This window comes from Melospiza melodia, chromosome 11, assembly GCF_035770615.1.
Source record: "Melospiza melodia melodia isolate bMelMel2 chromosome 11, bMelMel2.pri, whole genome shotgun sequence".
Lineage (NCBI taxonomy): Eukaryota > Metazoa > Chordata > Aves > Passeriformes > Passerellidae > Melospiza > Melospiza melodia.
In genome coordinates this window covers 2,629,700-2,644,792 of record NC_086204.1, presented here as the reverse complement: position 1 = coordinate 2,644,792, position 15,093 = coordinate 2,629,700, and the positions used below count along the sequence as shown (strand labels likewise).

General features: G+C 44.6%; 1 protein-coding gene across 6 annotated transcripts in view; it reads left to right on the top strand.

Moving 5' to 3' along the window:
* The window catches only part of NOTCH2 (notch receptor 2), a 97,756-nt gene that overhangs the window by 24,013 nt on the left and 58,650 nt on the right, over positions 1-15,093 (top strand). For 5 of the 6 annotated variants that reach the window (XR_010028954.1, XR_010028953.1, XM_063165300.1 and 2 more), the window contains exon 5: positions 6,942-7,064. Coding sequence is in view for 4 of the 6 variants with exons in the window: in XM_063165300.1 (XP_063021370.1) it covers positions 6,942-7,064 (123 nt within the window). In the remaining 2 variants the exon portion in view is untranslated. Of the gene's footprint in view, positions 1-6,941; positions 7,065-13,780; positions 14,776-15,093 lie in introns of those variants that run through there. The other variant, XM_063165301.1, reaches the window with a different exon arrangement.

The window sequence follows — 15,093 nt, the reverse complement described above, 5'->3', positions numbered from 1 at the left end:
CCAGAGAGCTCCGTTTGCAGCCTTGGTTCTGCTCCTCCCCAGAGCTCCGTTTGCAGCCTTGGTTCTGCTCTCCTGCTGCTCCTCCCCAGAGCTCCTCTCGGGGTTTCTGTGCCCCATCAGCTGGGAGGGATGAATCTCAGCAAGCTGGGGAGCTCTGTCGTGCTCCTGAGCTGTTAATTCATTTCTGAGTGCTGGGATTTCAGGACGCACAAAGGAAGGAAGGGGAAGACAGTCAGAAATTGTAAATTTCTATGGAACCCAGCTAGAGTCAGAGAATCAAATAGGTAAAGGCCATGAGGTAGGTTCAAGCAGATTGGGGTGGTATCTCATAATGCCCACTTGGAATGTGAAATTCTGTGTGCATAAGCATCTACAAATACATAGTTTTGTGTAGTAAAGGCCTCAGGTAACTTCAGTGTTTGAAGAATGCACATGTGTCTTTTTCCTTCTCCATCCGTAGCCCTAAGACACACTAAGATCTATTCTCTTCTTTTTTTTTCCTTCTCCAGTTCCTCCAAATCTAACAGGATGCCAGTTCCAACTCACCACACCCTTTTTGTCTCCAGATAAATTTTGATTGCTTGTTTTCTGATGCTCTTAGCTGAGTTCATGCAGAGCAGGGGTGACATGCTAGCTCAGGATCTGGGGCTGCACTGGTTTTGTGTCACCTCTGCAAGTGGCCGTGTGTCACCTGGTTGGGATGTTGTCTCATCCTGTCCTCCTTCCCATCCACTTGTCAGCCTTGACCACAGGGCCCTACCAGCTGTCTTTGCATATTCAGGGTATTTTTAGGCTGATATTTTTTTTTTTTTTTTACTGAGTAATTCAACTCCATGGGAAACTGAGTGTTTGGAAATGCTTTTGACTAGACTTCCTACTCGAGTGTATTGCAGTTTGGCACACGCAGACTTGGTGTGTGGTAATCTAGAAAAGTAAACTCTGTTCCCTTCAGCATGTCTCTGCTGTTACTGATGTGGAAGATGAAGCTGCCCAATGCTGTTTGGGATGAATATAGAGTGGCTGTGTTCTCATGAGGATCATCTGGAGGCCCAGGTCTGTGTGGAAAGGGCATTTAGAACTTGTGAAAACTGTTTTCTCTTTTTGGAGACCCTTGTCTTGAGGTGTTGGCTCAAACGACCTTAAATGTGCATTGCCAACCTTAGTGTCTGCACCAGCACTTTCTGGGTTGTCTGAGCAAGCATGTGACTTTGAAGAATTTAGCAAAGTCAGTCTAAAAGTAGAAGGATGGATCATTATTTTTGAAAGCAATTATTCTAACTGTGCTTGGAGGGAGAGTGCTTTGAAAGAGTCTTTGAAAATGGAGTAGTTTAACTAACCATTGCCCTGGAGGAATTTATTGCTTTTCTGCTTTGCATCTTTTTAAAATGAAATTATAAACCAGGTATCTCTTGATTAGCAGTCTTGTCCAGAAATTCAGAATTTCCTTTAAAGTCAGATCTGTTTAGCCTGTTCAAGGACTTTGGGGCCTCATGCAGGAGCAGTGTGGTGGGAGAAAGAAGAAAGAAAGATGAAGTTGGGAGGACTAGATCCTGTCAAGCTGATGAGTTTGCTTTAGAGAGTCTCTTACAGGGCACGAGAGTGAGTAGGAGCAGATTTTCCCTTAGACAAGTGTGTGGGCTGGCTGAAATACCGTCAGGAAATGGAAATGAGATTGCTATAGTAACAGTTACACACCTACACTCCTCACACGTTTTGGATTATTAGCTGTCTTTTTTTGACTTGTTGCACAGTGTGGATAGTGGGAGTGAGTTAATGTGGCTCTGAGAGCCTTTGCTTTTCTATTTCCTGTATTTGTTTAAGTTGGCCATGCTGTTTTGCTAGCTTGATTTTTTTTAAATTTTTTTTTTAAACCAGTCATTTGAGAAACAGCAGAAAAGGGAGCTGTTGGAGAGACCCAAATGCTTACATTAAACTCTCTGATAAAGGCAGGGCACCCAGCCATTTCTCTCCCCCCTTAGTGCAGAGCATGCAGAGCAGAATTTCTGAAGTGTTGGAAAAGGTTCTGTCTGGAAAGGAAAGGTCAACAGAAAGAGAGGAGAAATGGTGGCCTGTCACGCCTGGGGAGGATGTGAACAAGGCCTGCTCCTCTGGAGGACAGTGCCAAGATTATGGAGGAGAAATTCCACTTCAGACTCCCTCTCTGAACTGGAGCAATGCAAACGATGCTGTGACTATAAATGGAATTGCTCTGGCGCTTCTGGGCTGCCTGAAGATGCTGCCATTGCTGGGTGCTCTGGCCACAGAGGCAGGAGGCAGTCACATCTCAAGCTGCTGGAGTGCTTTCTGATAGGATTTTGCATCTTGTGACCTGTAAAAGTCACACTTGGAAGAAACTGTGCCCAAGCAGCATTTTAGGCATAATTAGGCTACTACTGCGCTGGCCTTGAAATGGGCTCTTGTTTCCTGTAGATGTTTCCTTCTTAGCTTTAAAGTGAGTTTAATCTATTTGTAAATGCAGATAGGTGAGAATGAGAGCTTGAAAAAGTAGGAAGAACCTAGAACCTGGAGCTGTGTGTCACAGCAGCTTTTCCTACTGTCACACGAGTGCTGTTTATGTACAGTGTAGTGCAGCTGCTATTTAAAATTCCCAGGTTCCCATGTCACTTGTGGATGTACACAAACAAATCCTGCATTAGGTAATCCATGTGTTAAGTCAGCATTTGGTGGCAAGCACCAAGTGAAGTTACATATATACACTACTGGTATTGCATCTATCTGGAAGGTAACCTCATTTTTTATCCCTTTGGCTTAATCATTTTTCCTCTGGGCTTTGTTGATTTAGGTAGGAACAGGGTTGTAGGCAAGTGAGCATGTTAGGTCAATCATAACAGTGTAGTAGTGAAAAAAATTCCTTGTAGGAGACGTAACCTGAAGCATTACCAACTCCTTTGAATATAAGAATGAGCTAGGAGTTATAAATATTTGACAAAAAAGGACTTCATTTGGCAACTAACCTTTAATGGAATGTTAAACAAGTCAATAGAGGAAGTTCTTAGCTGGGAAAGTGATTATTCATTGTTATCCATCAAAATAATTACCCATTAACTAAGATAAGGACCCTAGGGAATTCCAAGGGCTTGTTCAGGAAGCGATCTGTCAGGCTGCAGCGAGTGTTTGTGAGAGCTGCAGCACTTCCTGGGAAGAGGAAGGAACCTCAGCTGGTTGTGAGAGCTGCAGCACTTCCTGGGAAGGGGAAGCAACCTCACACAGCTTCCTGGCTGAGTGTCACCACTGGGGACCCACACACACGGAGCATCCTGTGCTGGGCAGCTGGGGTTGGGCAGGAGCACCTTCCCTGAGCTCTGAGCTCCTCCCTGGCTGCAGCTCTGGGGTTTGGGCATGAGCTCCTTCCCCTGAGCTCCTCCCTGGGGTTTGGGCATGAGCTCCTTCCCCTGAGCTCCTCCCTGGGGTTTGGGCATGAGCACCTTCCCCTGAGCTCTGAGCTCCTCCCTGGCTGCATCCCTGGATTTGGGCATGAGCACCTTCCCCTGAGCTCCTCCCTGGCTGCATCCCTGGGGTTTGGGCATGAGCACCTTCCCTGAGCTCTGAGCTCCTCCATGGCTGCAGCTCTGGGGTTTGGGCATGAGCACCTTCTCCTGAGCTCCTCCCTGGCTGCATCCCTGGGTTTGGGCATGAGCTCCTTCCCCTGAGCTCTGAGCTCCTCCATGGCTGCATCCCTGGGGTTTGGGCATGAGCACCTTCCCCTGAGCTCCTCCATGGCTGCATCCCTGGGTTTGGGCATGAGCACCTTCTCCTGAGCTCCTCCCTGGCTGCATCCCTGGGTTTGGGCATGAGCTCCTTCCCCTGAGCTCTGAGCTCCTCCATGGCTGCATCCCTGGATTTGGGCATGAGCACCTTCCCCTGAGCTCCTCCATGGCTGCATCCCTGGGTTTGGGCATGAGCACCTTCTCCTGAGCTCCTCCCTGGCTGCATCCCTGGGGTTTGGGCATGAGCTCCTTCCCCTGAGCTCTGAGCTCCTCCATGGCTGCATCCCTGGGGTTTGGGCATGAGCACCTTCCCCTGAGCTCCTCCCTGGCTGCATCCCTGGGTTTGGGCACGAGCTCCTTCCCCTGAGCTCCTCTCTATTGCCATCCCTGGGGTCCCAGCTCAGGTGGGTGCCCCTCTGCTCCAGATGAGCAGCCCAGGTGCTGCCTCAAGTAGCCCAGCTTGGTTTTAGCTCTCTGCATCCCTGATTTCCTGTCAGCAAGGCCCTAAGTCTGGAAACAACCTGATGTTTTTCAGGCATAATTTCCTGTCCCCAGTACTAACTGAGCCTGAAAGCAGCCTAGATAGTCTGGGGTGTAATTGATAGGTTGAAATAAGGCTAAAGGACTAAGATTTGGAGGGAATTGGATCGGATGCTCAGCAGTGGGGTGGAGATTTCGGATGACATAGGAATAAAGTTATCTGCTTGTGTCAGTCTGTACTAGGGGAAGAACAACGTGCTGCTAGCAGTGGGAACGCTTTTCCTCTTGAGGTTCTTATTGCTTAGTTTGATGTGTTTTGAGATATGGAGCAAAAGCCAGGATGTGGATTGCAAACTGCTCTGGTGCAGGGAGAAAACACAGGACAGCATGTGAGTCCCAGCACAGGGGGGAGCAGGAAACAGTGTCAGGTGTCCAAATACATTAAAACAGTGAGCTCAGTGGCTTTCTGGAAGAGAGTCAGGTTATATAACTGCAAAATTAGATCCTGGGACCCAGCTAGAGAAAAGCTCACATATCTCAGAGCAGTTCTTTGGTAGTATAACTGGTTAAAATGTGAAAATACAGCGTGGCTTGGTGAGATTTTAGTAGTGGGGTGACTTCCATGCCTTATTCTGAAAAGAACTGAGCCTCTTTAAATTTGTGTGAAGTACAGTGAGGGAGTTTAAATGCCTGCTGTCAGAAATTTGTTTACTAGAAAGTAGGGCTGGTCTTCATGTTATACAAACTGAAGAGATAAGAACTTAAACCTTTTGTCTTTGTGGTTGTGGGTGTATTTCCATGCTGATCACGTGCAATATGTGGTCAGTGGGATGATTCCCCCCAAGCTGAAACACAAGCTGATAGGACACCCCTGTGTTTTACAGCTGAGCCTTTGCTCAAGCTTGGTAGCTTTATACACTTTTAAACATGGGGATCTAAAGCTGATTGTTTTCCCTGGTGGTTGTTCCTCAGCAGCTTTTGCCAGGAATGTGCTGCTGTGATGGCTGGGACTCTGGGAAAACATGTTATACTTCCTCTTTGTTTTAAAATTCCCTACTGTCACAAAATCTCTAGGATCTTGGGTGGAGGCTGGAAGGGCTTTGAAGGGATGGAGTAATATTGAAGGTCTTGTAGTCTTGGGGTTTGTTTTGGTTTGTTTGTTTGTTTTGTAATGTTGAGTCTGTTGTTCCTTGCTGATGTTAATGCACTTGATGCAGCTTGGAACCTCCCAGCTCTTCTGTAGAGAAGTTCAAGGGATGGGAATGCACATGAAATCACCTCAGGAATCCTGAGAGAGCAGCAGTCTGGAGAAGCTGGCTCAGGGCTTTATGTCTCATATGCCACACAGCACGATCTGTGTGGGACCAGATGTTACTGAGAGGGACTGTGAGACTTGACACAGATGCTGTGGAAGTGTCTGGAACAGGGCATCAAAAGTAGAGGGGTTAAAGCCTGATTTTGGATAAGAGAACTGTGTCATGTTAATATTGCATTCCAAAGCAGTGAAGAGGCAGGGCTGGTGTTTTAAATTAACATGTGTGTTCTGGAATCATTTACTTCATCCACATTAGCATGCATTCCACTTGTGCTTTGATAAATAGCTCTCTCATCCAGCAGAAATGGCAGGTTTATTTAATGAAGCATGAAATAAATCAGCAGGGGAAATCAAGGGGAAGACACTTCACTGACAGCTCCCTTCCCTAACGTCCCCACTTCTCCTTCTTTGAAAAGAAGAGGGAACTCTAGCAAGAATATTTTGTCAGTGTGTTCATTAGGAGCCTGGATTTTCACTGGGGAGGGGTATCTGATTTCTTCTGCTTAGCATGTAAGCATCACTTGGGTGGTGGCTGGTTTGTTGACTGACTGACTTGTCTAACACTGAAGAGAGCCAGACGAGGACTTTAGAAACTCCTTTTCAAAGGAAAGACTTTTCTTTGACATATCCAAGGCAGGCTGTGCTGAGGTATCCATGAAATGCATGCCAGCACTTTTTTTTTGCCATGGGAAAAACTTGTCCTGGCTGATGCTTGGTGGGCAGTGACAAGTTTTATCTCATGGTAATTGAAATGTCTTGGTCTTCACTTTGTCTGCTTTGAATGACAGTGCTCCTCAGTCACTGAAAGAGAAACTCCTCGTGTCCTTTGGGTTGTGAAAGCACATTTGGCCATCTACCCATGGTGGAAGTGTTTTAGCTGTGTTACCTGACCTGCATGCTATTGGCAAAGGCATTCAGCAAAGTCGTGCTAGGTGGGGATGTGTCACTATAGAGCACGACATGGGGCAGAGCTCCACAACTCCATCAGAAGGGTGCTTAAGAGAGATTTATTACAGCAACATGTTGCCTTTATAGTTTTTCAAGATAATTATGTTTACATTCACTGCCCATTGGTCATAAGAAAGAAACAAAGTTCTCAGTAGGTGAGCAAGGAGCCAGGTCACTCTGTGAGCCAGCTCGAGTCCGTATCTTTGAACTTTCCCTCTTCCATCACATTGTCATGGGGACAGCCTTGGTGTCTTCCTTGAGACAGATACAGGGCTTTCCTTATCTTCAGGAAGCCTTTGCTGGCTCACAAGAACAGCACAAAATGCCTTTGCTACAGGGATTCATCAGGATTAGGTGAACAGGGCAGCTCTTTAAGAAAAGAAAAGGAGGGGAAGCTGCCTCAGGGGTGAATTCTCCTCAAAAGAGACTGGAAACCCTTTTCAGCCTGCTGCTCTTTCTGCTTTGCCCAGGTTTCGAGGGAACCATCTGCGGACACAACGTGGACGACTGCCCGAACCACAAGTGCCTGAACGGGGGCGTGTGCGTGGACGGGGTGAACACCTACAACTGCCGCTGCCCGCCCCAGTGGACAGGTACGGAGCCTCAGGAAAGAAATGTAAACAATAATTATCTGATTGCTCGGAATGTGCTCTGGGGGTTGCTCACCAACAGGTGCATCTTTGATCGGTTCCATGTGAATTGTTTTTAATTAATGGCCAATCCCAGTCCAGCTGTGTTGGGCGCTCTGAGTCTGTCACGGGTTTTTATTATCATTCTTTTCTAGTGTCCTGATGTCCTTTTCTTTCTTTAGTATAGTTTTAGTATACTAATATAATATAATATAATATAATATAATATAATATAATATAATATAATATAATATAATATAATATAATATAATATTTAAAAATATATAAAACATTATATAAAATGTATAAAATATAATATATAACATAAAAATATATAATAAAATATTATATATAAAATATAATATATGAAATACATTTTATATGTTCTGTATATTCTATATATGCTGTATATGCTATATATGCTATATATTCTATATATTCTATATAGAATATATAGAATATATAGAATATATAGAATATATAGAATATATAGAATATATAGAATATATAGAGTATAATATAATATAATTTATATTATGTTATGTATAATATATTTCATATATTTTATAGACATACTCTAGTATATATAGTGTATATATATATACTCTAGTATATATATATAGAAGGCTGATATTATATTGTATTATATTTTATATAGTGTACATAATAATATACTACATAAAATATAATACAATATAATGTCAGCCTTCTGAGAACTTGGAGTCAATTCTCATCTCTCACCTCATCCTGGGGACCCTCACAACAATTTATAACCACACTGGGGCACCAACAGGGATGTGGCCCTGGCCCTGTGAAGATGTCAGTCAGGGCAGATGCTAGTGCACCCCTTAAAAGAAAAGCTGTGGGGCATCAGAGCCACCACAACAAGGGAGAATTTCCCCATGAGTTGCACTTCTTGTGTGGATTTGCACTTTGTAAATGGAGAAATGTTTTCCAAAAGCACAAAACGTGGCTTTGCTGTTACAGCTGTGGGCATTTGCTGATGCACGTAGGGGTATTTCTAAGTTGGGAAAATGATCATGGTGGTTATAGTAATGCTGCTGAGAAACAGGGCAAATCTGAAAGGTAGGGGGAAAAGAAGGGAAGAGCAGTGTATATATGGGAAGATTATGGTTTTGCTACTGTTATTTTCCTGCTTGACTTATTTTTATGTAGAGTTCTCCGATTAGCAAAGCTCCTTTTGCTTCATAAATGAGCCTGGTTTTACTCAGAGTCTGAAGGGGAAAATAGCATGAGTTTCAAGAAAGTGTTATGCACAATATAAGGAAGCAGCTTACAGGAAACTGAGTGTCATATTTAGTTGCAAAATGTCTCCATACCTCAAAAATAAACAAACACCTCCGGTTATGGGCTGAGTTTTTTGAGTCATACCAGTCTTAGCTGATGCACTTTTTCAGCTGAGTATGGTTTTGCCCTTATTTGAAAATCATGGGAGAAAAAAAGAAGACCTAAAATCAGTTTTTAAAATGCCTTTTTCCTTAGAGAACATTAATTCTGGTTGTAAAATGTTTGTCATTAAATGCAAAGGAGGCTGCCAGTTAAGAACCCTCATTAACTTAAAAGAATTATATGTTCATAAATGAAGTGAAAACCACATAAGAGTGAAGTGCACCACAGCTTGCATTGCTCTTTGAAACTATGTGCAAATAGGAGAAAATTGAGTCCTCCCCTGAATGAGCAAGTCTCCTTGCTTCTGTGCTACTTCTCCTTGTCCTGAAAGCCTGCAGAAAGTGAAACCTTGTAAAGGAAAACACGAGAGCTTGGGTGTGGAGACAACAAACCCTCAGTGACCCCTATGGTCTTGCTCCATCCCACAGAAATTATAACCCTTGTTTGTGATTTCTGGCGCCTGTCAGTAGCAAATTAATCTGTCTTACTCCCAAGCACAGAGGGTGTAATGACCATGAGCATGCAGTCTCCAAGGGATTATTCTGGCATTGTAAATTTAGCTTGGCTCACAGGATTTAGGTGGATGTCTGCTGTCAGCTAGGGATGACTTCTGCAGCTCCCCTGGAAGAGACCTTGGTCTCTCCATCACGAGCAATAGGCTGTGATTCTGTTTGGTTTTTTGGTAGATTTTCTCCCCGAGCAGCTCTTTGCAATGCCGTTGTGGTGGCTCCCTCTCTGAACCCTTCATGGGCCCTGAGCAGCAATGGCAAAAGTGGTGAGGCACTGTTGTGGCCTCTCTTGTGCCATCTTTCTCCTGTGTGGATGGCACTTGCAGAAAACCTTGTGTGTGTGAAGGATGCTTCCCTCCAGGGAAACCCTGGGAAGAGAGAGGAGCTCCCCAGCACGAGGTTGCTGTGGCTCTCTAGCCAGTTTAATGGAATGGCCTTTCTGAGAGTTTCCTTGTTTGTGGTGCAGCTGAGGCTGTCAGTGCAGCAGTGGTTTGAGGTGATGCCTTCTCAAGGCCGGTGTCTTTCTAGGATTAGCTCAGCGTGGAAATAAAAATGAGCTCACAATTCAGGAAGCAGCAGCTTGGCTGTTTGAACAGTGAAGGTTATGGAACTGTCCCGTCTGAAATGCACAGTGCAGGTTTCTGTGACTCCTCTCTGTCATCTCAGTGGCATTTTTTGTGAAAGAAGCTTTTTTTTTTTCTCTGAATGGACTCCAATCCCTTCCCTGCGTCTTCAATTAGAGACCAAGGAGGTGAGGAAAACACTGCACATCCAGAGGTGACGCTGAGGCAGGGCACAGACCAGGGAGGATGGATAGAGCACTTGTGCAATAGTTTGGAGAGAAGGATGATGTTTTTTTCAAGGTTAAACTGCAGTTGGTGCTGACAGGAGTAAACAATAAAGCATGTTATCCAGCAGTAAGGAAATGCATAACTGCAGGTCCATCCTTTACACACAGGGGGTTTATAGCATTTTAAATCATCTCTAAGGTAAGTAAAGAGGGGAGAGCTGAGCAGTCAGCTCTTTTGGAGTTTGTCCTGATAAATGTTGTAGCTCAACAGAGCTAAACTGTGAGAATGAACACCTCAGGAAAAAAAAAAGCTTCCAATGAGAAGCTTTTGTGGATATTGGATTTTGTGGATATTGTGTGCTGCTAAAAAAAAAAAAAAAAAAGCCCCAAATAACCATATCTCTAAGGAAACATCAGCCAAAAATGAAAGGATGTTAAATTTTCTAAGAACACCTGACAGTGTAGATGTGCTGTCTTCATAACAGTCTCTGCTTTCAAGTACTTGTCAATTCTTGGGGAAGATTGAGTTTCTCTGCAGTTTTAGTCTTTATTTAATCTTTGTGCTGTGGGTGATGCTCTCTAGTGTTTGTTAATATGGTTTGTGCTTCATGGCACAGAGAAAGCAGCCCCATTCCTTGCTAGAAAAATCAAGAAATTGTACTGCATCTGATCAAGACAAGTTTTTTGTAAAGTAATATTGGAGCAACCTTTACTGAAACAGAATCTGTCCCAGTTCCTTTTGGTAACCATCTGCCTCTTGTAATTCCCTGACACATGGTAGGTTGGGCTACATAACTGCTTTTTTTTTAAAATACTCCTTTTATTTTGCTGCTTGCTCCTACCTTTTGTGATGCTGTTTGCCTTCAGTCTTATTTCCTGCTCCTCAAACAGAGCTCACTGCTCCTTTTCTGTTCAAGTGCCTGCCTTCTCATTCTCATTTTGCTGTTTTTTCCGGAAAGATAAAATCTTGCCTTTCAAAAACAATGATGAGAAATTCCTGCTGTCACCAGTGGTTTTGTCACCTTCAAAGTTCTCGTATTTCATATGTTTACAGTGATTATCAATCTCATAAATTTGTAACTGGCAAGGCAGTCTCCGCTGTGCTTGGGTGAAGCTGCCCCAGATCTTTCCTGTTGCTGAATGTTAACTGATTGCTGGTTTGTTTGAAGATGGCTTTATCTTGTCCCAGGATGGGGCCTTTGTTAGAACCTTTGTGTGTGTTGGGTCCTTTCAAAGCACAGAGGTGCAGATGTGTGAGGAAGCTCCTCCTTCCCTTGGAGGTGCTTTTGTGAAAGTGTGAAATCTATTCCATGTGCATGACGGGCCAGAGAATTTGGTGAGTGTGGTTTGAGTCAGTTAGCCAAAAATCCTGGCTAGCACCAGATAAAGTGCCATGTGAGGACTGTTTTATGCTGCTGTTCTTCAGCCTCATTGTAGTCTGAGGAGGAATGTCACTACCTTCTCTCCCTGCTCACAGACACTCTACCCTTTCCCTTGAGCCTTGAGCTGGCTCTGGGATTTGTTGAAGTGTGCCACTTTAACTCACTAATCTAGTAAAAAATCCTTTCCATCTGCCTTTTTTTTCCCCCTTTTCTTGCCTTTTTTATTTTTGAATTTTTTTTTTTGTTTTGGTATCAGGGATCCAAATTCACAGAGCAGTTTGACAGGGAAGTGATGGCAGTCCAGGGCTGAAAGCCACGTGGAAGATTAGGCTGTCCCTCTGCACACGTGGGGAAACCAGAGAATTTAAATGCTGATCAGTCATTCTAGCTACAATTCATCTAAAGAAACAAGGCTTGGTTTAAAATGCACCTGTTGATTCTGTTGACCTGACCTGTGCAGCGTTGGGTCTAGAAAGATGTCTTGGGTGCCTGAGTGATTACCAGTGCTAAATGCTGTAAATTATTGTTTTTCTTGTATGTCTAAGAAAGATTCCTGCTCCCCTGCAAAGTCTGCAGTGTTTTAGAGGCTCACCATGAATCTGGTTTTGGCCCAAATCGTGTTTCAGGAGCAGTGCACAGCACAAATAAAGATTTGTGCCCTCCATGGAGTTAAATCTTTTGCACAGTTTGCTGCGTCAGAAGCTGTGGGGTGAGTCTCTGGGTTTGGGGGACCCTGTGCCCCTCTCAAGTGGATTTTGGAAGACTCACATTATAGTGTTTCAGATGCAGGCTTGGCCTGCTCACTGCCTTTCATCACTTCTGCCCTGTGGCTGGGAAGGCGAGACTCCCATGGCAGTTGTATTTATTTAGGCTTTGTTTTCCCCTGAAAAGAGGGCTCCAGTGAGCTGTATATTTTAAAATCTAGGCGACCTTTGTCTCTAAGGGAAGCACAGTGTGCTAACAGCTGACTCCACCAAAGAACTCCAGCACTGGGAGCTAGCTGCAGCAGCAAATGTTTGTCTTGAGCAGAAAAGCTCTTCAGGCAGCAGGGCTGTGCTTTATAATTAAAATAGCTGTTAGCTTGGTCATATGCTCTTAAACACTAGCACAAGGGTTACTTTTCCTGCAGAGCTTTAGGCAGGAATTTTCAAAGTGGGGTGTTAAGGGTTCAATTCCTATTTAATTAGAGTAATATTTGCTCCCTGGTTTTCTTTGAAAGTCCCAGCCTTAAACTCTGGGCAGACGTGACTTTTCTTTTCTAAGAAGGAGGATAAACATCAAAAGGCTAGTATGTAGCATTTTAATTTAAGATCATATGCTCTGGTGTTTTGTTTCTTAAAACTCTTTGCCAAATACCACTTTCCTCAGCTTCTGTGCCACCAAAGTACACAGTGGCAGGTCATGTTAGTTTAGTGCTCCAAAAAATGCTGCCTTCTTGGAGTATTTAGAGGGCCAAAGTGTGGAGGAGCTAACTCTGACGACAGGTGACATGGATGATAAATATTGGACATGCCAGTCTCCTGAATCATTAGATATACATCCTTGCTATTTTACAGAGAGTGTTGATGGTTATGTGCCAGAGAGCTCTGTCTGGGCTGTTCTCCTGTCCCTCCTGGTGATCCCAAATGATGTCCCAAGACCTTTGTGTGTGAGCTCAGCGAGGCTGGGTCACACTCCCTCCCACGAGCAGTGCAGCAGCGTCCTGGTGCTTTTCCAGGCTTTATTAAAAAGCAGAGTGGCCTCTTTGGTACTGGCTGGCATCTGTCTGTGCCAAGCCTGATGAGCTGGCTGGTGTCACTGCAGGGGCATCTCCAGGAGACAGCCCCGGCAGAGGCCAGGACCGATCGTGGGTCGTTCCCTTTGGTCATGTTTGAGCTGGCAGACCCAAAGGGAGCAGGGAGCACGTGGCAGCCTCCAGAGCTGGCAGCCCCAAGCTTGAGTGTACAAATGGTTTGAAGTGCTGCACACAAACAGACTTTATCCTGGATGTTGTTTGTTTCTCTTGTGGCCCTTGATCTCGGTGTGGTGCGGAGGGGACGGATTCCAGAGGCATTCAGAGCTGCGCCCTTGGGCCTTTATGCGCTGTGGGCTCTGGAACACCTTCCACAGCCTCCTGTTTGCTTGGTGCTGCTTTTCATTCCCAGGCCCTGGGTGGGAGGCAGCAGTAATAGAACACCTGAGGTGTGAGCAGCTGAGCTGATCTGATGGCAGCATCCAGCGCTGCCTCTTCCCTCACGCCCTTGGTGCCTTTCCAGCTGGGGAAACACTCTCAGCAGTGCCAGATGAGCTCCTATGGAGGTGCCCCTGGGTTTTCAGTACCTCTTTTGAGTGCTTGGCACTAAATCAGGATGGGCCAGGCCATCCTGATGTAGTGGATGTCTGCTGGGGACCAGACTGATAGAGAACTCTTGTTACATCTCCAGCTGACTCGTTCCTGGCAGGTCCTGTCCCTTCCCTTGTACTGAAAAATGAGGTGATTTGTCTTTGGGTAATTACTGGAGATGGGTTGCTGAGATAGCTTGAGAAGATGAAGCTTTCGTTGTAAGTTTTGGCTCCTGCTGTCAATTTTTTTTTTTTTTTGCCTCGCAGATCTTTTCACTTGTTTGGTATTTCCCTGATTCACTGGATTTTCCAGAGGAGGTGAAGAGAAGGACAGAGCAGAGAGTAGCTCGGTGATGTGTGTCTCCTGTGGGTTACATCTCTGTCCTGCCGCTGTCCCCAATCACCTCACCTGCCACCACCATATTAAACCAGTCTGTCATTAGTGCATCAGTTTTAATGAAATTTTAATGAATCCTGTTCTGATCATTTGTGTTGCTGCCTCTGAAGAGCTTGGTCAGGACTGCTCTCTCTACCCAGCAGTCTGTGGGGAGTGATTTAGGGCAGTATTTAATGGATCAGGCCGTGCATAAGTCTCTTAAAGCCCAGAGTTTTGTGTTTGGGGCTTGTAAAATCCCTTGTAAAAGCCCATTAGTTCCACTGCATGCTTCCCAGTGTGGTTATGAAATTAAACTCTTTTCTCTACCATATTAGCCTAAAATAAACACAGATGCTTGCTCTGCTCATTACAATCATAGATTTGTCTTCAAGTGTTCAAGTTCTGTATTAAGCTCTTAAATTTTATGATTTCTTTGATGGTATTTGACATCTATTTGAGATCAAATGAAAGCAAAACCACAACCTGAGCACCTGAGGTTTGGGAATGGCTGCTACTGCTTTGCTGCTCTGGAAGAAAGATGCTGTGATGTCCTGGGGAAGGAGCACATTTCTGAGAGCTGAGATGCTTATTCTTTAGAAAACTCCTGAAAGGGGAAAATAGCTGGTATTAGCCCTTTTTTTCTGGGGGAGCTACTGTAAAATTTAAGCAAATAAGACCTTTTCTAAACACACATGCAGCTCTGGCAGGTGCAAACAGTGCAGTGCATGAATTTTGTGTGCCCCTGGAGCCATCCTTGGAGATGAGGGTATCAGTCTCATTTGCTGGATTGCCTGCAGGGAGCTCTGGGGGTGGCTTTGTTGAAGGGTCTAGAATTTGGATGTTATCTGGGCATCACACCTGAAATCCCTTTCAGTATTGCCTGTTTATTGCTCAGGACATTTTGGTCTGGACTCTCTCCTTCAGAGAAGTTTGCAGTTCTCTGCTTTGAGATATCTAGTGTCAATAAAGCAAATTATGTAAACAATCCAATATTTTCTTTTGTAGACTTTGCCATGTGCTGCATCTTCCCTGCAATAACTGATGTATTACACTCTTTATTAGCTCTCTTTGTGGGCAGCAGGTCCTTTATAAGGAAGTTCTTCTCTCCAGTGTCTGTCAGGCTATGAACTCTGTCTCTTTTTTATGCAGAGGTGGTGGCTGCAGTACTGCAAAAAGTGTTCCTGACATGGGCTGTGCCATCCCC